A 26,941-nucleotide genomic window follows, 5' to 3' on the forward strand; every position below is an offset into this window, starting at 1 on the left:
CCCATCACCGTGTTACTGTGCCGTACTGAAATATACAACTAAATTACACTGACACCCTGTCACTGTGTTACTGTGTCATACTGAAATATACAGCCACACTACACTGACACCCCATCATCATGTTTCTGTGTCATACTGAAATGCTCACCCAGTACAACCGACACCCCATCACCGTGTCACTGTGTCGTACTGAAATATACAACTAAATTACACTGACACCCTGTCACTGTGTTACTGTGTCGTACTGAAATGTACACTCACTACACCATACTCCATCCCTGTATTACTGTGTCATACAGAAATGTACACCCACTACACTGACACCCCATCATTGTGTTTCTGTGTCGTACTGAAATGTACAGCCACTACACCAATATCCCATTCACTGTGTCATAGTGAAATGCCCACCCAGTACACTGACACCCCATCACTCTGTTACTCTCTCATACTGAAATGCCCACCCAGTACACTGACACCCCTGTCTATGTGGATTGTGCTCCATTTCTTGTTCACTCTGACCTGTCAGATGCGCCCTGGGGCTATTAAAAGGTAATTGCTCGAAAGGGGTGGGTTCAAGGTGACCTTAATGTATTGTCTTCTATTCCCTCAGCCCTCCTTTGTTCCCGAGGGAGCCTGGCAGTCAATGAAAGGTCTGTGTGTTTTTATCAATGGGGTAGATGCCAGGGATAAGGGTGCCTTGCACGCAGAATCCAGTGAAGCCAGAAGGCCCTGTTTTCACAAGTGCCCAGGTAATGAAAAGTAACACATTCAGCGTTATCTTCTGCGGGTCTTCAATGGCACTAAGGTGTGAGGATAAGCAGTGGGGAGGGCTGGAGGCCAACTGCTGCGTTGCAAGGTCTGGCAAGGCTGGGTCTTGCTCCCCCTCTGGGTCTCGTACACTCAGGTGCCTATTCTTCTCTCCTGCTTCTGCACTTCTCTAAACAAGGTCATCTTCAGCATTTCCATGACACTGGACAATAATGAGAGGCAGGTCCCTTGTCAATAAAGCAGATGGCACCAGGAAGGGTGTTGAGACCATGGCATTGTATGATTTGGGTCTCCTCTCCATGCTTGTTCCTACCCAGACCTGTCAAACCTCCCTCTCCTCGATTACACGGTGCTTTCATTTAGGAAACATCTCCCATTGGTGCTTTCAGTTCTGATGTAAATGGTCTGATGAAAAGGGTTATGGGGACCCATAGGGCTGGGTTGTCAGTTCAGAGCCCCAGACACGTCGATTCTGATCCAGTTTCCTCCTGCTGCCGAAACATGTGGTTTTGGGGACTCTGTGAGTACTCTGCTGGCCTAGCTCCATGGTGGAGGGGGGACACAGTTGGCCTGGCACACCCAATCACGAGCTTGGCTGGTCCCACGGCTGGGCTGTCGCCAAGCAACCCCAGAATTTTTTTTTTTACTATTGTAAACAGGAAGGAAGCAGGCCAAGGTTTTTTTTTCGAGGATGGACTTTTTGAACCCAACCCCCCCTTCGTGGCCCCCTGTAGAGATTCCTCATTCTTGGAGCTGGATCTGGGCCCGGTGCTTTGATGGACTGGGGTGTCCTCTGTGGCTTCTACGAATCGCCACATGCATTCCCGTGCAGGAAGTCAGCACTGAGGGCAGAGAGATGGCCGAGTCTCAGGTGCTTGTGTCCACATGGATGTACACTGAAGCATGTGACCTGAAGGCTCAAGAGGTCAAAGGTCACCGACTGTTGTCCGGAGAGCCTCTCTTTCAACAGGGTTACTACACCAGCAGATACGCGATCGCCAGATACGCGGGGGCGGGGTGGATAGGGGGGCAGCTGGTGTGTGGTTTCCCGGCAGATGCCACTCAGTCGATGCTTCCAGTTAGCAGAGCCAAGAGATGGATCGGCTGCCCTGGTGGATGCTGCTGGGGGAGACTCCCTCATCTTCCACTGCGTGCCTTAATAAGTAACTGAATTTAAAGTAATTAAAACAGCAGCGTCATTTTAATGATATCAACACTGGGATCAAAGGTGATTCATCCTACCCTGGAAGCACGTACACGCGTGTCTGCGTGTGTGTGCATGGGTGTATGTGTGTGTGCGTTTTTCCATTCTCCCAGTGTCTTCTCAGCTTGTTCTAGTACCAGTGGTGTGTGACTGTGTGACAGTGTGTGTCCCCTGCGATGGACTGGTGTCCTGTCCTGGGTGTCCCCTTCACTGTGACCTTTTCCACTTAAGATGCTAGGAGGTGAGATGAAGTTCCAGTTCAGCAGGGCCTGTGGAGCCTTGGGGTTATTCCAGCATTTTTAATTAATACCTGCCAAACTTGAACAGGCAATTCTCTGAGTCAGTGTGTTTCATGGCACTTTATAATTGTCAGAATCGAATTGCCTCATTCTGTAAACTGTGAGTCATAATTTACTGATTGCTGTGGTGTTACATCGCACTGAGACCTCAGACTGTGCAAATATATGTATATATTTACTACATCCTGAAGAGAATTACACACTGCTTATCTGAAGATTTGCAAGCATTTTTTTTTTTTTAATCGCAACCCCGTACAGTTCTATTTCGTTCGTATGACTACTTATCTGACAGGGTGACACACAGTGTTGGTTTACCGTTTGGCCTCCAGTGTTGCATGGCAACCTAGTGTTTTGGGGTTATGGTCTCCTGTTCTACTCTTGACACCCATATTTTATGGTGTGCAGATGGTGTGACTGGGTGGTGACACGGTGCTGACCACACCCACGCGGCGGACTGGGGGGCGGGGGGGGGGGGGGGATACCTCAGCATGCATATGGACCTGGCAGGGTGCACATACTTGTCCGTTTATTTACGCAATGATCTTTAGACATCAGCAAAAGATCCCCATTAATCAGTGCTATGCATAGCTTTTTCGAGGTACAGGTGCTCAAACAAGGGACGCTTTACCAAGAGGGGGGGGGGGGGGGGATGGGGGGTGCAGCATTATAGTACCTCCATACTGTTTCTTTGGCTATATATTTCCATTCACGAACTCTGTTATATGCTTGGCAGTTCCGCCATATTGAATTATGTGTTTCGTGATCTGAGGTATAATAGGTAATGCAATTCATTCTGATTGTTTGCACAGGACATGAATAAGGACTGAAGATGTTTCTTATGCTTTCTTCTTTCCCCCCATAAGTTATGTGTTTAGATGTTCAGCTGACATGTTCATCCAAAGAGCCTCCGGGTTTCACTGACGCATGCGGCTGGGTTTGTTTACTGGAGGTTTTGCATTTCAGAAGAGCCACTACATGCATACTTGGTTTTACGGGTCTAGCTCCTTAATCAGCATGCCCCCTGCTGCTGACATGACAAACTGCAAGCCTGACCTTTGAGTCCAAACACAGAAAATTGCAGAAGGCTGACAGAGATCCATATGTCTTTCAGCTGTTTTTCGAGTACTGGGTTGCAGTGACCACAGAGCCTAACTCAGGATGCACATGGGTAGTTTTATAAGGGAAAATCAGACAAGCTGCATGTCTTTGAACTACATCAGGAAGCTAGAGTTTTTGGGAACATGCAATCTACACGCACAGAGCAGAATTCAAACACCCAGCCCAGGAGGTACGTGGCAAGACTGAACCAGTGTGCCACACAGAATACATGATACAGAGCCTGAAACATATACCTTGCTGGCTGTTAATATGCCGAAGTTAGTGTTTTCATCTTTCCGGTTGTCTCAGACTTTGCCTTTCTGCAGATTATTTCAGATTATTTCATTTAAGATCATATTTAAATGCCAGCTTTGAGATGTCGGCTCGGAAGCGCCCGGTACCCAGGAATCCTTGGTGACATGTGGACAGCCATATGAGCATTGGCAGGGAGGGCCTCAATTCTATGGATGTGGTCTGTCTTAACGGAGACGTTTCCCAGTATTAAGCGAACACTGTACACTGTGAACGCAGAGTGCCAAGGAATCACGAGGACTCTAAACAGCAAATGGTGACGCCATATTGACGTGCTTGCTTTCTCAGGAATGCAAATAGATATGCAGATAATCCCTTTACTTTACATTATGTTTAAATTTAATGATTTAGCAGATGCTTTTGTCTAAAGTGATGTACAAATGAGGATCAGTTCGTCATATCAGCCAGGATCCTTGGAGCAATTGGGGATAAGGGCCTTGCTCAACGGCGAATCGTGACATCACCAGGGAGCTTCAGGGATTACGCTGGAACTAGTAAAGTTCCCGACGGGGGCAATGATGTCACATGACCTTGATAGGTGCGACATTGACTGCCAGTCTGCTTGTTGTGCCAAGAGAACGTGGAAACGCGTTTCCCGGGAGGAGGTGGCTTTCCAGGAGGAAGCATGGAATGCAGAGTAAAAATAGTGCTGAGCAGATGGTGGCAGTCCAGAGTAAGTGTGGATGCGGGGAGGCTGATTGGTTGCGTTTGTTGTGTCGGCCGTCAGAAGAGTAGTGGGGGGGCTCTACCTAAGTGGGAATTTCTGTGGAGCAGAGCCAAGGATTTTTCGGCACCAGATCGATGGACAGATATGAAGCTATTCACATTCAGATGTTAATAGAATGTTTGGTGCACTTTCATGAGCTGTATATTATGCAGACAACATTCATTTAGCAGAAACAAAGTCTTTGATTATTCTCATCATACGTTTTTGGGGTCAGAGAGCAGCATATAGCACCGCTGCAGAAGTTGGGGTTAAGGGCCTTGCTTAAGAGCTCAGTGGTAATATGATTACAATGCTAGTTGAGGGAATCGAACCCACAACCTTCCAAATACAGCCAAAGACCCCTAACCCACAGAGCTACATGTCAAAGAACTCTAAGCCGCTGAGCTACACAGGCACATAACAGTATGTCTCTGGACAAACAACTTCTGTTGTTTACGTAGGAGTTTGACTAGATTTTATTTGAAAAGGGTATAAATTTTGGGAGGGAATTAGTTGCATATAAGCACACATCCATCGGACCCAGAAGCGATTAATTCTTGCCATGCTTACTTGTCTGATCCGATTAATGCTCCAGGTTACGCTGCTGTGCTTAATTGGAAGTGAAAGGAAAACGAATCGTGTAAGTTTTGTTCACTAGGACGCCGCTGTACATCACAGAATGAGTCAGCATCTGGGAGTGGCATTCCTCACCTCAGCTCAATCAGGTCCGTCAGCTGAGTCATAACAGCATGGAGTGCAAAGGCTGGTCAGGAAAGACAAGGTGATGCCACATTTCCCATCTACTCCTGCTCAGCCACGAGGGGGGGGACCACCTTTGTACAGAGACAGGCTAGTCTTGTGTTGTGTAGTAGGGGGGCAGCAGATAGACACATGACTTGGCCAAAAGTACGTGGACAGCTGCTTATCCATTCCCAATCCAGGGGTAAAATATGCAGATGGTCCACCCTTAGTTGTTATACCTTCTACTCTTCTGGGAAGGTCCACTTAATGTTGGAACTTTGCTGGTGGGAGATTTGCAGGTTGGGTATTGATGTCGGATGATCAGCTCTCTCTATGCGAGCTGGTGTGGCGACCACTTCGTAACTGAACTTGCTCCCAGTGTTTTTAACTTTCACCATCACTTTGCTTGTGGTTGACCAGGGCAGCTTTAGCAGTGCAGGAAGGTGGCACACCGACTCGTCGGGAAAGATGGCATCCTATGGCGCTGCCAGGTGGATTGTCACTGACCTCCTCTGTACAGCCACCCATTCTTGGTGACTGCGAGTGGCTGTGTGCTTAGTCATACACCTGCGTCAGCTATGCGGGTACCTTAATTAGGCATTTCCTCAAATTAATTGGGGAATCTACATAATTTTAGATATACAGTGTGCCCAAGGTTCGGATTCACAGTATTAAGTGCCCCAGGGCAATGACAGCACATATGACGTCACATCAGAAAGAAATGGAGCTGATGTGGCTGATGAATGTTGCATAGGCTTTTATATCAGTGCCATATGAAAAAAAAAACAAAAACAAAATAATGATCATATTAAATATATTAGATATTAAATGACATTAATTTGTTAAAAGGGGGGCTGTTCTGCTTGGTGCCCCTGGAAGACGTAGTGCCACCGGGCATGTGCCCAAGTGCCCATATGGTTAATCCGGGCCAGAGTGTACCTGGGTGACTATGCAAGGGCACAGTAGGCATGGATTATTTCACTCAAGCCGCTCAGACGTTGCTTCATTTTCACTTGACCACCTGTACGCCTGCTCACAAAAGGTCATGCTGCGACACAGCCGTATCCGGGGGGGGGGGGGGCACCCAGGGGGCTCTGGGTGGTTTGATTTCAATTGGCCACGGCCTAATTAAAACCACCAGGTTTGTCCCTGATCCTGAATGCGTGCAGTTACTGCTGAAATAACATTTGGGTGGGGGGAGTATATGTGTAAGATGTGTACCTTGTATAACCTTCAGGTTAATAGCTGCGAAATCCAACTCTCATTTGTAATACGGCCTTTCCTCAATCTAACTGTATAAAATCAGAACCATATAAATACTGAGGTTTGTGTTCAGAAAGTTCCTTTTTGGGCAAAGTGTGGATAATTCAAAGTGATGTTTATTTTACCATGGGCTCTGTAAATGACACCCATGACCCTGAGCGGGGACGCAGTGAGTGGTTGCAAGATGAATGGATGAATGGATGGATGGTATCACCACTTGTGCCGAAGTCTGCTTTGTTAAGTGTAAGTATCCTGAATTTTTAGCTGTCAGCAGTAAATAAATCTATAAAGAAAAAGATTTAGAATCAGCGACACGTGCTTTTATATTAAGTTTTATCTGTAATTGCAGCTTTCATTGTGACGTGTGTATTTTTTGCTTTGCATACTCTGCCCTCATAGTGTCCTGCACTCAAAATGAGATCACATCCTCCTGTTTTCAGATCCTTCTCTTCTTCTTCCTGTTCATATTTTAGAAGCCTGCAAAATTAACCGAAGGGCTCTTCGGCTCATGAAAACTGTATGCTATTCACAAAAAAAGGCAGACCTGACATTTAAAAAGGCTTCCTTTCATTAAAAATGTATGATGTGACCACCACTGGTGCAGAGACGGAGAGGACCTACCCAAGCGGAAATGGTGGGACGGTGGCATTAAACATGGGCCATTTACTGGTAGCCGCTGCTGACGTCACAATAGCAGTCATTCTACACGCCCCCCCCCCCCCCCCCCCCCCGTACTCCTATCACAATGACCTTATTGAATACCTAGGCACAATTTTTTCTCAGCATTTTAATAAAGTTCTGATTAATTTAGTCATTGTGGCTGTAGGAAGTAAAAATCACAAAGAAAACAAAGTAAAGTGAAATTCAAACTACAGGTTCATTATTTTCCAGCCATATATTGAGATAACCCCAGTAATATGGAAGAAGCCAACTGTAAACATTCATATGTAAATATCCCATCTGTAAATATTCATATGTAAATATGTCTGCCAATGTGCCAGCTGTAAATATCCAGCAAGCTGCAAGTTCCTTTTTACATTTTCACATTACAATAAAAGTAAGGATGTAACTCATTTGAAACAAAGTCCTTGAAGATTATGACCATTTTCCTAATGTTGCATTTTATTCAGTTTTGCACTGCTTTTAATTACCAGCTGTTTTCTTTTTAACATTTTATCATTGATAGCTCCTGCTAACAGCTAACAGATTTTGAAATAACTGTGTGTTAATAGACGTGAGAATTCATTTTGTCATTCCTTTTGCTTAAGTGTATTCTGGGAACCGATACCTCAGGGGACACCGTGGACAGGACGCTCATCCATTGTAGGACACGTAATGACCCCTTTCTCTTATTTGATGCACACAAACCTGTAGCAATGCACTGCTAAGCGCTAAAGGGTTTTCAGCAATTTTTAGCATGCAGGTGTTTTGTGGCCGCTGATGTATCCTCATCAGTCGTCTGTCTCCCCCAGGAGAGTTCAGAAATTTATGACAAACATTGGGGCTAACAAAGTGGGGGGAGGGGGGCCCGAGGAAGGCCTTTTGCCCAGGGGATCTTGGTTTCTGCCCCCCCCTCCGCAGGATGAGATGCCATCTGTATCCAGCTGCGGGGTGACCGAAACAAGACAGCCGGTATCACTCCCGGTGACACTTTCGGCGGCTGCATGACATTTAAATTGTTGTTACAAATGAAATATCTCTGCAATAACATTAACACGGATCCAGCAAAGCACAGAGAGTCTGCCTGTTTGCACACCCAAGAACTTGCATGACTGGGAGCACTAAGCAGTAACAATATATAATTTTTTTTATAAATATATATATAGACACTATGTACTTCAACTACTATATACTTTTTAAAATCAGTTTTTTTTAGTAGTTCATTTTGGTTTGTGTTGTGATTTTGGCTCTTGCTTTACCGCTAATACCAAGAAGCGCAGGCCGTGAGACAGGGGCCGCCCTAGGTGGGATGCCAGTCCATCACAGGGCACAGTCATCCTGTTCCTGACATTCAGAGATCTATATTGCTCTCCCACTCGCTCTTTCTCCAGCTCCAGCTCTGTGCCAGTTGAGCTTGCATGTTCCCCCTCTGTCAGTACAGGTTCCCACCCACGTTCCAAGAGCATGCTGCTCAGGTGAACCGGTGTCACTGACTCGCCCTTGCGTGACTGCATGCATGTGGGTACCTGCGGCGGACTGGCATCCTATGCAGGATGCGTGCTGCCTTACACCCTCTGCTTCTTGGCTCAGACTCCAGGGTCAGTATGACCCTGAGCTGTCGGAGCAGGACGGGGAGATAAATGAATATATTCATAAATGCATGTGTGTGTGCAGGAAGATATATAGCAGAGGAGCCTTTCACAGAGCATGATGTAACATTCTGCTTGGGTTTCAAGAAGGGTGTTTCGGACAACTCCTCTGATTGACCGCAGAGTGAAGCATTACTTACCTAAATGCTGGGCTTTCATTCTATACAACAAGCAGTCATTGGGTATTGCGTCATGCTCAGAACGGCAGCTCAGGGATATCAGTGTGGTCTCACACTTCCAGGTTTGGGTTACGTGTGTGTGGAGTTTGTATGTTTTTAACGGGTTCCCTCTAAGGACTCTACATTCCACCCACACTCCAAAAACATGCAGTTGGTGTGTCTGAGTGTGTGCCCTGTGATGGACTGGCTCGTTGTCCACGGGTGTTTGCTGCCTTAGGCTTTCTGGGGTGGGCTCCAGGCTCGCTTAATCCCTGTACCGGATAAGCAGTCATGGAAGATCAATAGATAATAGGGCTTTCAACCAGAGTCAAGACAACTGTGCTACTTGATTTGTGCAGTTATAAATCGAAATGCGAAGATAGTATGAAAAGCCTCGGCAGTTTGTTGGGTGTTTTAAGAAATTACCGGGCTTGGCTGCATACTGAAGAGAGTTTCCCTTAACTAAGTGATGTTTCACAGCTCAGTCTGTGGCCAAAATTAAGAGAACTCTGTTAAATTTGTGTGCCTTTATAAATAGCAAGACTTAGCCTAGTGTAAAATTGCATACTTTGGGTCAAGTAACACTAACAGAGAGCTTATACAGTGTAAACTCAACCAAACAACTTCTACCAATCCATCTTGCTTATCTAATACAGGGTCAAAGTGACCCCGGAGACCACCCCAGGAGGGGCAGAACGCAAAGCAGGAGGCACCCTGGATGGGATGCCAGTCCAGAGTGCACTCACTCATGCATACACAAACTCATGGGCAATTCTTAGTCATCAGTTCACATAAACTGTAGAAGGACAGTCAGAGAACCAGAGTATCCAGAAGAAAGCCGCACGGACAAGGCGAGCAGAAGGTCAGTACACTGCACCATGAAGAAAGATCACCTCATTATCGGTGTCCTCATTTTGACCGCGTCGATGCAGTCCGGAGTAGTTTGGGAAGTGGCAATAGGGTATTGACTTGGAGGAGGTCAATACCTGAGAAGAACAGTGCGATAGAGACAAATCAGCTTTGCTCCAGTTGTTACTTGGGAGCAAATGACTCCCAAAGCTGGAATTCTGTGATGACAGATTGCCTCTAATGGACAGGGTGGGTCCAAGGTCCTCCCTCAGTCGATCATAAGAACGTCTTTTTAAAGATTAGTTACGGTAGTTTAACAACCATCAACAAATCCCCAGTAGACCAAGTTTATTGCACCATAGAGGTGCTCGACTCGTGTTTGGCAGGTGGACCTGATTAGATGAATGTGTTGACAGCTAAAAACACTACATCAAGAGAACTAGACTATCATAGCATTTCATTAAGTGACTTCCTTCCATTAGCTGTTTCCAAGCTGCTAGACATTAGTGGTAGGAGCTTGATGATTAATTTGTTCTGTCGTCCTTCACAGTTTGTGGCCTTTGCATCCTTGTTTTTCATCCTCGTGTCCATCACCACCTTCTGCCTGGAGACCCATGAGGCATTCAACAAGATCATCAACAAGACGGAGCAGATAAGAAACGACAGCACAGACCTGGGGCCGCATTACGAGATCGAGACTGACCCGGCCCTGACGTATGTGGAGGGAGTTTGCGTGTTCTGGTTCACCATTGAGTTCCTGGTCCGTGTCATCTTCAGCCCAGACAAGCTGGAGTTTGTCAAGAGCGTCCTGAACATTATAGACTTTGTGGCCATTCTGCCATTCTACCTGGAGGTGGGTCTGAGTGGGCTCTCCTCCAAGGCCGCCAAGGACGTCCTGGGTTTCCTGCGGGTGGTCCGCTTCGTGAGGATCCTGCGGATTTTCAAGCTGACCCGCCACTTTGTCGGCCTCCGAGTCCTGGGCCACACGCTGCGAGCCAGTGCCAATGAGTTCCTGCTCCTCGTCATCTTCCTGGCACTGGGTGTCCTCATCTTCGCCACTATGATCTACTATGCCGAGCGCATCGGCGCCAACCCCAATGACCCTACAGCCAGCGACCACACGCGCTTCAAAAACATCCCTATTGGCTTCTGGTGGGCAGTCGTTACCATGACCACCTTAGGCTACGGCGACATGTATCCTGAGACATGGTCAGGCATGCTGGTGGGTGCCTTATGCGCTCTGGCCGGGGTGCTGACCATCGCCATGCCTGTGCCCGTCATCGTCAACAACTTTGGGATGTACTACTCGCTTGCCATGGCCAAGCAGAAGCTGCCCAAGAAGAGGAAGAAGCACATCCCTCAAACGGCCCAGGGGGGGTCACCCACTTACTGCAAGGCAGAGCATAACATAGGGTGCAACAGCACCCAGGTGGAAACCTGCCACAACAAGGGGAATCGGGTGCTGGAGTGCAACAGATCAGGTGAGCTGGAAGGGTGTGTCACTCAACGGTAACCAAGGCAATCATCAACAATGGACAGAAGTCATTTAGGGCATCTTTAAAGTGTTTATCAGTAAGACCCAGTTCTGCTAACTACAAGACAATGTATGAAAGACTAATTGTGCTGAGTACAGGATCTCAATGTTTCACAGGATATAACTTATAAATAGAAGTAAGTAATTTGAGGTATAAAGTGACTCTGAATATTGCTTTAAAAAAGGCACGCTGAGGCAGAATTTGCACTCCCAGCTTCGTCGAGATTTTGCCTATGAATTTTTGTTTGATATGCGGATGTTTGATGTGCAGATGTGCGAACGCAGATGCATCGCATCGTGAGCTGAGCTCCTTGCCTATAACCGGCCATGTGCCGCGGGCACATGCAAGGGCCTGGTTTTGCTGCACCACACTCTTGCGTGCGATGCATGTATTTATTGCACAAATGATTTTTTTTTTATTTGAAAGAAAAAAAATCTATTTGTCATTTACTTAACGTACAAAGAATGTTAAGTAAATATATGCGTAGAATTGAGAGCTAACGTTAATGAGTGCATTTCTTTATGCAGTACTGTAGCTAAGTGTGTATATCTAACACTGTAGTACTCAGTGGTCAATGGCTGCTCCCCATTGACCTCAGCTGTTGTTTTTCTTTGAGCATGGGCTGCCACCGCAGTGCACGTTTGATGTTGGTGTTTGTCGTGTCGTATCTCGTTCCCTAAATGGTGCAGTGCTTTGGCCAGTGTTGTCAGGTGATTGCAGTGGAGGAAGTGACCTCACCATGTCACCCGAGGAAAGACTGCCCATGCGCAGGTCCAGCAGCCAGGACAAGAACCGCCGGGCAGGCGGCACATGCTTCTTGCTGGCGGCCAGCGACTACGCCTGCTCCACGGACAGCAGCTCCAGGAAGTCCGGTGCGTAGCTCTTTTAATATGTTTAATCCTAATGATCCATTCCAGTCCACCCCTGAAACCCTTGAACCCCTGAAACAAAACAATACACATTAGAAATAGTTGTACCTTGTGATGGACTGGTGTCTGCTGCTTCAGTGTGTATGCTTCCAGGGATAGATTCTAGACTCACTGTGATCCTGTACTGTAGTGTATCACAATGTGGTCCTTGGGGACCCGCAGTCAGTCCACCGGGAGATGGGAGGAACAAAAACATGGACCAGCTGCGGACCCCCAAGGACTGGACTGGGAAATATGGCTGTATCGCACAAGTGGCAATACCAGCTCAAAAGTCTATCTTAAATGGATGGAGTGAACCCATAGCATTAGCTATTATAAATGCAGTCCGAAGGCTTTAGGTTGAACATTCTTGATCACTATGTCTCTGAGCAGGTATACATCAGTGTGGTCCCATCCTCTGAATCATCATATATCATATGCAGTTTCTGCAAAGCATTTTGGGAAAGTCGTCATTCATATGTCACTAGCTCGTGGATTTATTACTACTGAACACTAGCAAACATTTGAGTGTTTGTGGGGGGAGGGGGGGTGTTCTATCACTGGAAAGCAGGCTCCAGGAAAACAGACACTGTGCTGCCCCTGGTCTTAAACACCTTAATCGTGCAGACAATTCCTGGTAAAGTAGCACAGCCCTAGGAGGCATGGAGAGACTCGATCACCCTTCTGGAGAAGTGTGGGGAGGGGGAAGGTGGGAAGGTCAGTGAATTTACACACCTGACACTCCGAGAGCGTCACAATATTAACTGTGCTTCTCAGACATCGACAGCAGCGCGTCGTCCTTTGTGGTTATGCCTTATATGGCCGTTCCTTATAAGTATTCCATGTACTGATATAGCCTTATACATTTTTTATCACGCAGGCTTCCTCCTGAATGCTGGGAGGCAGTAACAGAATGCACAGAGAATGGAAATAGCTTAGTGGGACGAGATTTCCTGAATGCAGCTTCTGCCTGAAAAACTGCACAGACCCTGATAGATCATATTGCGCAGGAAGTCAAATGACTGGCCTGCTACACACCACCTTTCCCCAACTTGTAATACTAGTAATTACCCTTGTGAGGGTGATAGCTGAATATTTACTGAGACGCTGCACCTCCAAGTCTGAAAGTGGCTCTGGAAATCTAAGCCTGTCTGTAGAGAATCCTGAAGCTGTTTCCATCACAGTTCATTAAAAAAATTTGCGTTTAACACAGCATCAAACCAGAGGTGCTCTGTTCTGAGGAGCAGACTACCGTAGATGGTATATGGGGCTAGCTGTTGGCTAGGTGACCTTTGGATACTCGCCTCACTCAGAGGCGGCTTCACAAGCCCCCCTTTGAAGAGCGCCCCCCGCTTGCAGGGAGATCTCATCGTGTCTGGTCACAGTGTACCCTTGTGCTCACTGAGCCTGAAGATGCATGGCTCTGACAGGATTTATTTTTTTTATCTCATCTACACCAGCCCCCTTCCCCTCCCCTTCCCTCCCGCCCCCCAGGCAAGTGAGGGTCATTTTTTGCACCAGGGGAGGACGTGGTCACTGGCCTCCTTCACTTCCAGATTTGTGCTGTAGAAGCCAGACTCACAGCCAGTTTCCTAGTGCTGAGATTACTGTGCCACATTCTCAATATGTCATTACTATAAGAAAACCAGCCTGTTCCTACTCCTCTGAGCATAATTATTACATAAATCCAGACAGTTCTTATTCTCAGTGCATAATTATCATGTCACCATTACCCTGGTTCTGGTTCCATATGGAAATAATAATATATATATATATATGATTTGCAACATGCATCTTCTGTATGACAGACATGGTTTCTTTGGAAATCGATCTTTTTTTTTTGCCCAAAAATGAAACACAGTCAAGTAGATTTTATGAGGAAACATCAAGGGACTAATTTAACAAATTATTATCGTGACCTTAGGAGACATTAACGGAGGGCATGTGCAGAATGTGTTATGTGGAAGGGCAGGGACCCTTCGCAAAGAAAAAGGTGAAAGATCTCACCAAGTGTATGAGGCACTGTTGTGGTGAACAACTCAGGAAGGGCCAGCAGGATGTTTAGGATGCCTGGAGTATCACAGAAGTTCCAAAGTGTTATTCCGAGGATGTCCTATGGACTTGTTAGAGTTCCCCTAGAGTGCTGACTGCACAAGGTCAACCCTGTTGACGACTTTACTGATAATGCCCAAGAACACAGTGCTACAAATGGAAACCAGCTGGGGATTAGTTTGCACCATCTATCCATCTCTCAACTGCTTCTCCAGTATGGGGTCACACTGAGCCTGGAGCCTGTACTGGGAAGAGCAGGGTATGAGGCAGGGTAACACCCTGAGTGGGATGCCAGTCCATCACAGGACACACACATTATCACCCCGGCAATTTATAGACACCAGGTCACCAAACTGCATCTTTTTGGACTGTGAGAAGAAACGCGACATGGTAGCGGGAGAACCTGCGAACTCCCCGCACAGAGCAGGCCGAGATTTGAACCCATGACCTTGGAGGCCGGAGGCAACAGTGCTTCAAATGAGATTCCTAGGAGTGTAGTTAAGGTTCAGACACATCATTAATTATAGCCAGCATTGGGTTAAGTTTTTTTCTAGAACTTAGAAATAAAATATCCAGAAGGGCCCAAAGTGCTTAAAAAAAGATTCTGCGACAGCCCCACGGGCTGATGTAAGCTAAATTAAGAGCAACATTATGAGCAGCATAACAATGGAGGAGAGCTAATAATAAATGAACCTCTAGGGGGCGTAAGGCAAACTGGCCTAACATTAAACCACAGAAACTATTTTAGATTGGCTTCTCTTTGGCCTGGTGAGCCAGCAAGGGGAGGGCGGGGGGAGTTTCTCGCCATAGTCCTTATGTCCTTAAATGGCGATACGGTATTTTAAACCCGAATATTAACAGACGTACATAATCCTTCCAGGTTCCAAGAAGGTTCCTGTGGGATTCTAAGATGTCACTTGTCAAGGTCTGTGCGATTAGAGCTAGGATGAGTCCGCCCCCCCCCGGATAAATCGGGTGTTCAGTCTGGGAAAGAATAATGCCGTGTCATGCCCGACTGAATCGAGGGGATGGGCGTCCGCTTCCTCCTGTAGCTACCCAAGATGTCATCATTTCTGTTTTCTCGGGAGTCTTTATTCTCTTTCCAGTCAGAGCTTCTCCACTAATCGCTGCCGTGTCCATCTGTGGTTAAGAACTTCTGCTCGCTCCTGTTGGTCTGACACATGAACAGGACGAAGTCTCTTTTAAACGTGCTACGAGGACGGATGATGTCCTCGCCGCTCTCTAAACGTCATGCCGCGGCCTTTCAAACCGTCTTCGGTGAATGACCCTCCCCCTTTGCCTAAACACCCACAGAGTTAATGCGTGGCTCGGCCCTCTTAATGTTTCATTCATCTGCTTGTATTTCTCGCTCTTGCCATATGTGTAAGCAGTACTCTGAGGGACATGAAACTATAAACTGCTACACTGGCTATGAAACAGTCATTATGGGCATTTTCTAATGGCACAAGCTGAACACTTCATCTCCTGCTAACACTTTCTATCTAATACTTGACGTGGGATCCATAATTTCATGCATTATAACTCCATTTCTGGCTGGAGTTTGTTGTAGTGGTAATAATCCGTAGCAGAGGGTTGTAACAGACAATGACAGATTGTATATAGATCAAATGAGCCTAGGTCACATGCCAAAATTCATATATCCCTCTATAGTAAGTGGCACAGAACATTAAAGCAAGAGAAACAGTACCAGTCAACAGTCTGGACATTGCTACTGAAACAAGGTGAGGACCCTAAGCACACTTCAAGGTTCTTTAGAAGGTGTCTCCTTAGTGAGGAAAGAGACGGAGTGCTGTGACAGATGACCTGGCCCTCACAATCCCCCCGACCTAAACCCCTGTAGAGCTGGTTTGGGAGGAGCTGGATTGAAGAGTAAGAGCAAGGTAGTCAAAATGTGCTCAGAACTTCTGGAAGCTCCTTCAGGACTGTTGGAGAAGCATTCCAGGTGGCTACACCTTGAAGCTGGTTGAAAGAATGCCAAGAGTCTGCAACGCTGTCTAAAATTTGAGATTTTTTTGAGATGTTGAACATTTCCCTTGGTCATTGCAATATTTGGTATGTCTACTTCATTGCCTCGAGACCTTTTACTATAAGCTGAATAACATAGTTAAAATATAGTGTGTTAAAAGCTGTGTCCAGACTTCAGACTGGTACTGTAAATCCTTACACCGGCACCCTGCCTAGGCTGTACCCCAGCCTTGTGTCCTATGCTGCCTGGAATCGGCTCCAGCCCCTCTGTGACCCGGCCCATGATAAGTGGCTAGAAGATGTACAGGTGGATGGGTCATGCTTTACAGGGACATGGTGCCTCAGCAGGCAGCACTGCAGCCTCACGCCTCCACAGCTGTGGCTTTCAATACCACCTCTTGCTCTATGTTTTCTCCATACCTTCTGGCAGCTTTCCTCCCGTAATCCAAAAACACATGGTTCAGGTGGACTGGTGTCACTAAGCTGGGCCAGGTGCCCCCTGGGAAGCCCTCCAGGCCAGCCGGGACCCTCTACTACAGAAGCGACTATGAAACCTGCATGGATGAATGGATCATTTCCAGAGGAGGAGCTTTCAGGTGCAGAGAGTACAAATCCAGACCAATTTGTCAATTTGTTTCAACCATAAAGAGTCTCAGTCACAGAATACTCAGCTGGTTGGTTGAAGCAAAATCTTGGTCTGGATTTGTACTCTCTGGACCTCAGATCTCCACCTATGATCATTTCTTATATTAACCAACATATGCATCTATTGCTGTTACATTTTCTATTCAAAAGCCTTTTACACAGCATGTTTTGCCAGTTCATCCAACTGGATATTCACTGAATTCTGGGTACACACTGTCTTAAGGTGGAACAGCTAAACCTATATCCTTGATGCTAAGTCGCTAAGCCGCCTCTGATTCTCCGGCCTTCGAGAGGCTTTTTGCAGAGCTCATGTCCTACGTTCAGTGACACCCGATGAGTCACTAAGGCTAACCCCGGCTTCATCTTAACATGACATGATTTGTTGAAAAATGTGCTCATTAATTTGGTTGTATCCTGTTTCATTATTCAAATTATAAGTGCATGATCTTAATGTTAGTCAATTAAGATTCAGGGGGGGCATTTGTTAATGATAATGAAGTGCTATTTAAATATTGAAAGGTAAAATGATTCATGCAATCTATTTTTAAACAATGCACTTAAAATACCTGTTTGCGAAATGTTGCTGCATTGTGATTATATATGACTGCCTGTATAACTGATTGGTGATGATGTTCCCATGCACTGCTGAACATGTGCGTGACTGTGATGCATGGCGTGTGTATCGTACCGTTGCGCCGTCCTCTGTTTCTGTCCCTGTCCCCCTCCTCGGGGGGCGGATTGACTTACACGTGTGTCTTGTGCATTCTCTCGCATCGAAGGATACGAAAAATCCCGGAGCTTAAACAACATAGCGGGCGTGACTGGCAATGCCCTCAGACTGTCTCCAGTAACCTCGCCGTACGGCTCGCCCTGCCCGCTGAGGCGCTCTCGTTCCCCCATCCCATCCATCCTGTGAGGCTAAGGCTAGCCCGCGGACTCCCTAGTACTCTCCCCGAGTCTTCTAAATCAGATTGTTTTCAGTCCATTCAGTAGCAGTTAGATATTCACAATAGAAATTGTGCATAATAAAAATGGTGTATATTAGAAAAAGATACATTTTATCAATGGAAAAAACGAGGAACCTTCTCCCTACCATGGCCATATATGTGAAGACTTTAACAATAGTACTTTTTATTAAAAATCCCAATAGCCCCGTATTAATGGCAATACAAGGACTCTTAGAGGCTCAGGACTTGGCCATTAAATTATGTAAAAATGTATTTAATCAGGGAGCTTATGTATATACCTGTACTTAGATTACAAAAATGTGCTTCCAAAAGATATCGCTCCGTAGGACCTCATGTCTGTGATTTTTTTTAATCCATCTTTTCCGGGGAAATGTCTGGAATCCTGTCTTGAATCACGTGCACGTCTTGTCACAATCTCCTGGGCTCGGTCATGTTTGCATGGTTCATCCTGTGGCATCATCCTGACTGCAGTGTCTGGGACGTTACGGTGCACTGGGACACGGAATGCGCACTGGACCTGTGTCCATGCATTGTGCCTCGGGCTGGGCAAAAAAAGGAAGGTAAAGGGAAACAGGAATGCATCCGCAAGCTGTCGTTTATTTTTATTTATTGCTATCGTTTCTTTTTTTGCATGCGGATTTGCTTCTCTGCTGACCAGCTGTTGGCAAACCCGTGAACAGAAGTGTCTCCGGTTGTTTACGTGCAGATAACTGCAAAGAGGTTGTCATTACTGGTTACACGCAAGCAGACAGCAGCGCTCGGTCTTAATGGCCTGGGGGGAAGTCGCAGACGAGACAGTTAAGGTAATATTGTCATTCTAGCTCACGTTGCCCACGATGTTTCTCCTGTGCTGTGCTTATTAACATCTCTTTGCTGGAATCGACTCAACAGTTTTGGTCCCAGATGATCCTGTGAAATGGCACGGCTCGTTAGAGGCAATTACATCAAAAGTTCCCGATTCAAGCTCTGATCTCACATAGTAATGTTTTTTCGAATTGGATTTTTCAGATGTTAGAAGTTGTGAGTGACGCTACATGAATTAATCACGCGTAGAGCTGGGTATTAAATTCAGAAAGAAAAATTAGATCTTTTTCGTGAGGTCAGAACTTTTGCTGGTTTAGCCAGTAAGCAGGCGTGATGTATCCTCTTAGATGGATGATAGAGAACTAGATGTAAGAACCCCTTCATGTATGTGAGGCCACAAGCCAAAGTGTGACTCGATTTAATGTTCAGCCGAATATGGTCCATACAGTAAAGAAAAGTCCCCAGATCTCCCAAAGTGCCCAGTTAATATCACAGCGGAGGACCAACGTCAAAGACGATCAAATTACACCTTTCTTGAGCACCATTCATGGCTATTCTATCTGTTTAATTTGGTGGATTACCTCCAGGGGTTGTTCTGCAAGTTGCAGTTCATAAAGACAGGAGGAAAAATATAAATGCATAAGAAATTATTTGTGACACAAATGTATACATAAGCTAATTAACTTTCACAGGGGCGGAAGGATATAGAATGGATAGGATAAATGTGTAACATAAATGTATACATATGCTAATTAACTTTCATAGGGGCGGAAGGATATAGAATGGATAGGATAAATGTGTAACATAAATGTATACATATGCTAATTAAAAAGTGATTATTGCATGTATTGCATGTCAGTCCTGACAATATTCCGGATTCATGTTCCCATGGATACATTTCTGATATTTAGGGATTTGCACTGTTGGGATTTTGCTCAGAGACGCTTCTTCTTTACCATGACGCTAATGACGGATCGGTGAGGGCACTGGCGCTGCTGTGAGCGACGCACGCCGCTCGTACAGTGTTATTCACGGAACTCAAGCCCGCAGAGGGCGGACACTGAACGAGAGCCTCGCACATTTGGGCTTGGGGGCCTGTTCCTGGCACGGAGAGGGAGGCCCCCCTCCTGACCGCTCTGATTTCCCGGGAAAAAAAATGGACGAATGGATATTCTTTGATGGAAGACCATTGACTGACCATTGACCGTTGGAAACATGACTGGAGAACCAATGGCTTTGTTACACAGCACAGGGGCTCGTTGGTCTTGATGGTGGACCTGCTGATGGACCGCCCAGGGCAGGACGGCACCATGCTCAGTGGCCCCACACATCTTCTCCCTACCAACCATCAGTCCCCCACAATTAGCGTGTAAGATGTAAACAGCCGAAAATAGAAACGAAATAACTCTGCTGCGATAAATAAATGTGACTTATGATCATCAATATTTTCTGTATGATGGTGAGCTCATTTTCCTGTTCCTGTTTTTTTCCTTTCCTGGGAGATTTGTTCTGAAATTTCAGTGTGGAAACACTGAGAATTTTGTGAAACTGAAGAGAAAAGCTACACGGTTCTATCCGCCTGTATTTTTCCTCATCAATTTCGTTTTGTGTATTTTTATTGAATTTTGTTTTTGCCTCTGTGCGGTGATAGCTATGACTGTCCAGTTTCAGTCAGTCACAAATGATATTGTACTACTGGTCTCTACCAGGACTTATCGTGGGGTTGGCGGTAGATGTAATGTAGCCTAAACACTATATAACGCGGTAAACATTTGTGACCCTACCTGTGTCTTATCTTTGATCGCCGATGGATTGTTTCGCTAACTAGCTGTCCTACCTGCATGACGAAAACGGCCCCTGGGGCTTTGTGTCTGCAGGTGTGCGAGGCTGGTCAGTCTCAGTCTTCCGGGTCGTTCTACATGGGACCGACGCGTTCATTTAGACCATAGTACCCATTGGCTGTTCCTTTCTGCAGGTCCAGACCTCAGCCCTGGCTAAGATCACATCACCGCTGCTCATTTTTTTTCTGTTTCCAACATGCATACGAGAACCACAAGATTATTGACGAAATCGACGTGTACCAATTTGCACTGTGATTTTAGTTTCGTACGAATTAAATGATATCGCTTAACTTTATCCCTAAAAACATGAGGCTATGGGTTTCTCTCTCACGTGGGGAAATTAGAATTTTTCACATCGATAGTAGAGAGATTAGTAACTTCATGTTGGAGTGATTTGCACAGTGATTACTGTGATTACTGACTGTAAAATTTCCACTTTATCCATCATCCTCTGATCAAATCATTTTTCAGGATTTTTTTTTGTGCATTTTCTCACCTGCTGCTTTAAACATTAGAATTACAGAGTAGCATCTGCAATGTACTTTAAAGTTACGTGTTACGTACAGAATGGCTCTAAACATGTAAAGCATTTCCCCCCCTTTAATGAATCACTTGTACTCCCGTGTCTCTTGTGGAAAATGTAGCTTGGTTACTCATCTGTTTCATTGTCATTATAGTCTAATGCTGTGCTTCTGTATATCGTCCATGATTGTCTAAAGTATTAATTAGAGTCTTTATGTTTTGTATAAGTAATGTGGGGGCATTTTGGCACCTCGAATTGCATGCACAGCCCATCGCAGTATCGTATCAAAATGTAAAACCGACATAATTCATACCCGAAACTGTGTGTAGAGTATAAGCCAGAAAAAAATGTGAGAAATTGACATAAACATGTTTAATTTAACAATGGTGGTTTTTCTTTTTTCTCATCTCAAGGTAATAACTGGTAGTTCAGTTGCTACAAGTAATATTCCTTCTTGTAACCGTGCACAACTTTTTGTTTCTTTTTACAGGAACAATCAATGTGTTTGCTTAAGAGAATTTTGCCAGCAGATGGTTTAAAAACCACAGAATGTACATCTTATTCAGCACAACCCCTGTATGTCTTCAGTGTGAAATGAATGAATGTTCTTGCAAAATGTGATTATTGGTGTTGAATAGTAACTAATGGTTGCAATTCATTGTTCACGAAGCAGGACTATGTATCAAAAAAGACTTCCTTACTGCCATTTGGATTGCTGCCAGTAATTATCAGTTTCAGTGATACTATACTATACTCTATGCTATGCTATACTATACTAATACTGCACTAATACTGCACTATTATTCATTTCCATAATGGCAGGGTTTGAGAGGTTAAGGGTCAACAACTGTAAAGACTATAAGAATGTATTGACCTTATTGAGTAATACAATAACACAAGACACTGATGACTCTACATAGACACAGGACAGATAAGGGAATACATGTGATGTCAAAGGGAGATATTTTTGGAGAAAATGGGCTGATTCTGTGTTAATAGTGTTTGTGAAGCAATTTCCTTCAGATTCCTACAGTTGGCCATCTGAGAGTGAACAAAATGAGAGTAATGGTTGTGATATCAGTTTTGGCTAATATCCTTCTCCTGTTTTAAGGTGTGATGCTCACTGATCCTTTGCCAGGGTGTATTCTATGTCTTCTCCAGAAAATTCTTACTTCTTTTGCCTATTTCACATGCAGCTCTTCTCTCCAACGCACAGTGTCCTCCCTCTTATTGCCATGGAAACAGTCCCCAAGTCAACAGGATGCAAACAGCTGGCACTGAAGCATTTTACAGTGAACAGGCCACGCCCCCCACCCCCCAAATTCCATTGCTATACAAACATCCTAGGAGGAATTCTTCCTGCCAGCAATGAAATTTTAAAAATACCACTGAAAAGTCGTGACCATGGATCTTGAATCGATGCCAATTATCTTTCTGCCAGACAGATTCTGCCCCCCCTCAGTCTGTGCGTGGGACGTGCCTGAACGTGCCGCTGCTTCCCCCACTTACCTTTGCCACAAATGGGAGTATCTTTGCACACATCCTCTGCACATACCGGAGCTGCTGACTTGCCGGTGGTGGTTGACCGACACCCATTTCCAGTGCTGCTATGGATGTCCTACTCGCAGGCCCTCCTGCTGATGCCTGTTTCAGGGGCCTTCCTAAGGATGGTCTACTTGGGGGCCCTCCTGTGGATCCTCTACTCAGAGGCCCTCATTTGTGGTCACCCTACTTGTGGGTCCTCCTGTGAACGTCCTACTTAGAGGCCTTTCTATGGACACCCGACTTAGGGCCCCTTCTGTAGACACCCTATCTGGGGCCCTCCAGTGGACGCCCTACTCTGTGGCCCTCCTTTGGATTCCCTACTCTGGGGCTCTCCAGTGGACACCCTACTCTGCAGCCCTCCTTTGGATGCCCTACTCTGGGGCCCTCCTGTGGACACTCTACTCGGGAGCACTCCAGTGGACATCCTACTCTGGGGCCCTCCAGTAGGCGCCCTACTCTGGGGCACTCCAGTGGGCACCCTACTCTGTGGCCCTCCTGTGGACGCCCTACTCAGAGACCCTTCAGTGGATGCCCTACTCTAGGGCTCTCCTGTGCACATTCTATTCAAGGGCCATCCCTACTCACGGCACCCTGCGCCTGTCCTTGCCCTTTAAACCCATGGCAGACTCAGATAACAGCACTGCTCACCATCAGGACTGCTGTGGCCTGCATATGGGCTGAGGCAGCAAAGTAATATGGCCGGTTCAGTCACCTCAGCTTGGGGAGGTGTCCCCTGGGATGAGGATGGGAACGGGGCAGAGTAGGGGGGCCTGGCCCAATCCGGTACCTCCCCTGCAGGGTTAATTGGACTCCAGTGATGCCCGACCAAATTGTCAGCAGAAATAACGAATGTGACGGCTTTGTCACGCTTTCAGACATCTGTTGGAGAAAGATACGATGCCTGCAAGCCACCTGCTGCCCGAGTGAGAGACATCATCTGGCCACTCTCTGCTACACTCTGAAAAAGGAGGCGTGTCCATTTGAACGCACCCAGTTTGAGTTATAGCTGCCATTCATGCACACTGGATTACACTGTCTAGTAAGATTTTGACATGTTAATGCCTCTTCATAGATTACATAAACATAATCTGTGCAATTAGTTGTTAATTCACTGTGAAATCGCTTAGAGACAATGATATATTACACAATGTATTTTTATATATTTATATTTAATATCATTGTACACTCAATGGCCACTTTATTAGGTACATCTGTGCATTGACGCAAACTGTAGAAAAAGGCAAGATATTCATTTACTGTTCATCTAGCCCAGTGTTACCCAGCTCAGTCAACGGTTTGCTCCCTCCCAGATCCTGGTAGGAGCAAAAATATGGATTGGAAAACACTGATTAAGGCAATGGATTGACTAAGACACATGATCTAATTGATTGTGAATGTGGTGTGATTGTCTGGGGCCATGTATGGTGGTTCCAGCATCTCTGAAGCCATCCTGGGATTTTCACACACATATGTTCCCTGGAGTTTACATAAAATATAGTTTACATAGAACTGAATGATAAATAAACAAGTTTCTGTCAGTGGCAGTTCTGTGTGGGAAGTCACCGCATTAATGAGAGAGGTCAGTGGAGAATGGCCAGACTCGTTAAAACTAACTGGAAGGCCACAAGTGCAAAAATAACAGCTCAGTACAACAGTGATGTGCAGGGGTGTAGGAATCGGCAGGGGCAGGGGGCACGTATACTCCCAATATTTAATTTAGCATCTTACATCCCCCCAGTAAGTAGACCTTTGTATGTAAATGATTAAGTTTTTTCCTAACTTTGTGGAATGTTGTTAACCCTCAAAGTGTTTCTTAAAGCAACATTATTATTATTATTATTATTATTATTATTATTATTATTATTATTATTATTATTATTACGTATAGTTTCCTTGTTTTTTTTTTGTTTTTTTTGCAATATAACGATTTCCACCGTATCGATAATATCACAGGTAGCCAAGAACGTTCGACTTACAGACAACTCATACTTATGAACAGACCTTCATAGAGCCTATTATGTTAAATACAATGGTTCTCTTCCATGCTCTTTGGGGGCTGTGGACTTCCTGGTCCTCCCTGGCCTGTCTCCGCCGACCTCTGGCTCTTGTGGGGTGTGGTTGTGGCCTCCCACCCTTGCTATTTAGTACAATCCATGTTGAAAACGCACGCACACAACAGACGCACACAACAGACGCACACAACGCACGCACACACCACACGCACACACTACATGCACACAACAGACGCACACACCACATGCACACAACGCACACACACAACAAACGCACAGACCGCACGCACACAACAGACGCACACACCAGATGCACACAACGCACGCACACAATGGACGCACACACTACATGCACACAACAGACGCACACAACGCACGCACACAACAGATGCACACACCGCACGCACACACCACACACCACACGCATGCACACACTACATGCACACAACAGACGCACACACCACACGCACACAACGTACGCACACAATGGACGCACACACTACATGCACACAACAGACGCACACAACGTACGCACACAATGGACGCACACACTACATGCACACAACAGACGCACACAACAGACGCACACAACGTACGCACACAACAGATGCACACACCACACGCACACAACAGACGCACACACCACATGCACACAACAAACACACACCGCATGCAAACAACAGACACACACACTACACGCACCCAACAGACACACACACTACACACACACACCACACGCACACACCACACGCACACAACGCACACACACAACAGACGCACACAACAGACACACACACTACACACGCACACACCACACGCACACAACGCACACACACAACAGACGCACACAGTACACGCACACAACAGACGCACACACCGCACGCACACAACGCACACACACAACAGACGCACACACCACACGCGCACAACGTACGCACACAACAGACGCACACACTACACGCACACAACAGACGCACACACTACACGCACACACCACACGCACACACCGTATGCATACAACAGACGCACAGAATGCACACACACAACAGACGCACACACTACACATACACAACAGACACACACACTACACGCACACACTACATGCACACAACAGACGCACACACTACACGCACACAACAGACACACACACACCACACGCACACACTACACACACACAACAGACGCACACACTACATGCACACACCACAAGCACACACCACACGCACACAACGCACGCACACAACGCATGCATACAACAGACGCACACACCACACACACACAACAGACGCACACACCACACACACACACAACAGACGCACACACTACACACACACAACAGATGCTATAAATAAATAAATGAAATAAAAAGTAATCGATCAACATGAGGGGCCCATACAGAGTTTATAGAGCCCCTCATGGTAAAGCAAACATGTTTGGCACAGCAGGGCATTCAGACCATGATTCTGCTAAAGCTGCCGGACATAACAAAGGTAAAAAAAAAAAATACAATGGTTTGTAATAGCGAACGCACGCACACACTTAGTGACACTAATGAAAATACCGTGCGGCTTCAGCTGTTCATTGACTTGAGGTACAGCACAGCAAGGTATGTAGTTACTTTTGTTATTGTATTATCAATGCTACTATTATTGTTACGATTTACAAATTTGACTGAGGGAATGGATCTCGTTTGAAACCTGTATTGTATCAGTATGAGATTATATCACGTACAAGTAGCTTTCTAAGTCAGATTTTGACCAAATTCAAAGGGAAAATGTTTTAATAACCTCTGAAGCTGGGGGCAGGACTGACATGAGACATAAACAGTAGGTAAGTTGTTCCTTTATTAGCTGGAGTGAGGAGGATGTGGAGATGATGAAGACCTCACTCCCAATTAACCGTGAGAAGATGCTGGGGATCGTTAGCCTTTGCTAAGAGGTGCAGATGACCCTCTGGGAGCGGCAGTGCAGCTGCAGAACTCAGATTACAGTTTAAATCCATCGCATCGTGGTTAAGCCCGGCACGTCACCATAGAAACCCCACTTAACGTGACGTCAGGGAGCGTGTCTGAAGACGATGACAGTGTTTGCAAGAAAAGCTATAAATGTCTGCCATGTTCCCCATCCGTGGTTCTGCTTACTACCCCAGGGCTCTGTTGATGGCAGGACTGTGCAGTGATGGTATTTAGCACTGAGCAAAGCCCAGGTCTTTACCTGGAATGTTCCGCTGTGCACGGCTGCGGAGAGATATATCAGACAGAATGCTGACCTCAATTTTAGTACAAGGGACAAAGGACAGGCTAAACCTTAGGCATTTGTATCAAGGCAATTAATCAGGCATTTGTTTTATTTTAAGTTAAAAGACTGTTCTTGGCTGTATTAGTATTCATATTATTTTTCAAAATAAATGTTATTA

General features: G+C 45.8%; 1 protein-coding gene across 10 annotated transcripts in view; it reads left to right on the forward strand.

The window, feature by feature from the left end:
• The window catches only part of kcnc2 (potassium voltage-gated channel, Shaw-related subfamily, member 2), a 54,978-nt gene extending 33,625 nt beyond the window's left edge, over nt 1-21,353 (forward strand). The window contains exons 2-6 of one of the 10 annotated variants that reach the window (XR_007382024.1): nt 10,258-11,188; nt 11,932-12,114; nt 17,613-18,361; nt 18,508-18,604; nt 19,517-21,353. Coding sequence is in view for 8 of the 10 variants with exons in the window: in XM_048973235.1 (XP_048829192.1) it covers nt 10,258-11,188; nt 11,932-12,114; nt 17,613-17,749 (1,251 nt within the window). In the remaining 2 variants the exon portion in view is untranslated. Of the gene's footprint in view, nt 1-10,257; nt 11,189-11,931; nt 12,115-17,612 lie in introns of all 10 variants that reach the window. The other 9 variants (XR_007382019.1, XM_048973530.1, XM_048973656.1 and 6 more) reach the window with 9 other exon arrangements.
• Nucleotides 21,354-26,941: the final 5,588 nt, after the last annotated feature.

The sequence above is a fragment of the Brienomyrus brachyistius genome, chromosome 1 (genome assembly GCF_023856365.1).
Source record: "Brienomyrus brachyistius isolate T26 chromosome 1, BBRACH_0.4, whole genome shotgun sequence".
Classification (NCBI taxonomy): domain Eukaryota; kingdom Metazoa; phylum Chordata; class Actinopteri; order Osteoglossiformes; family Mormyridae; genus Brienomyrus; species Brienomyrus brachyistius.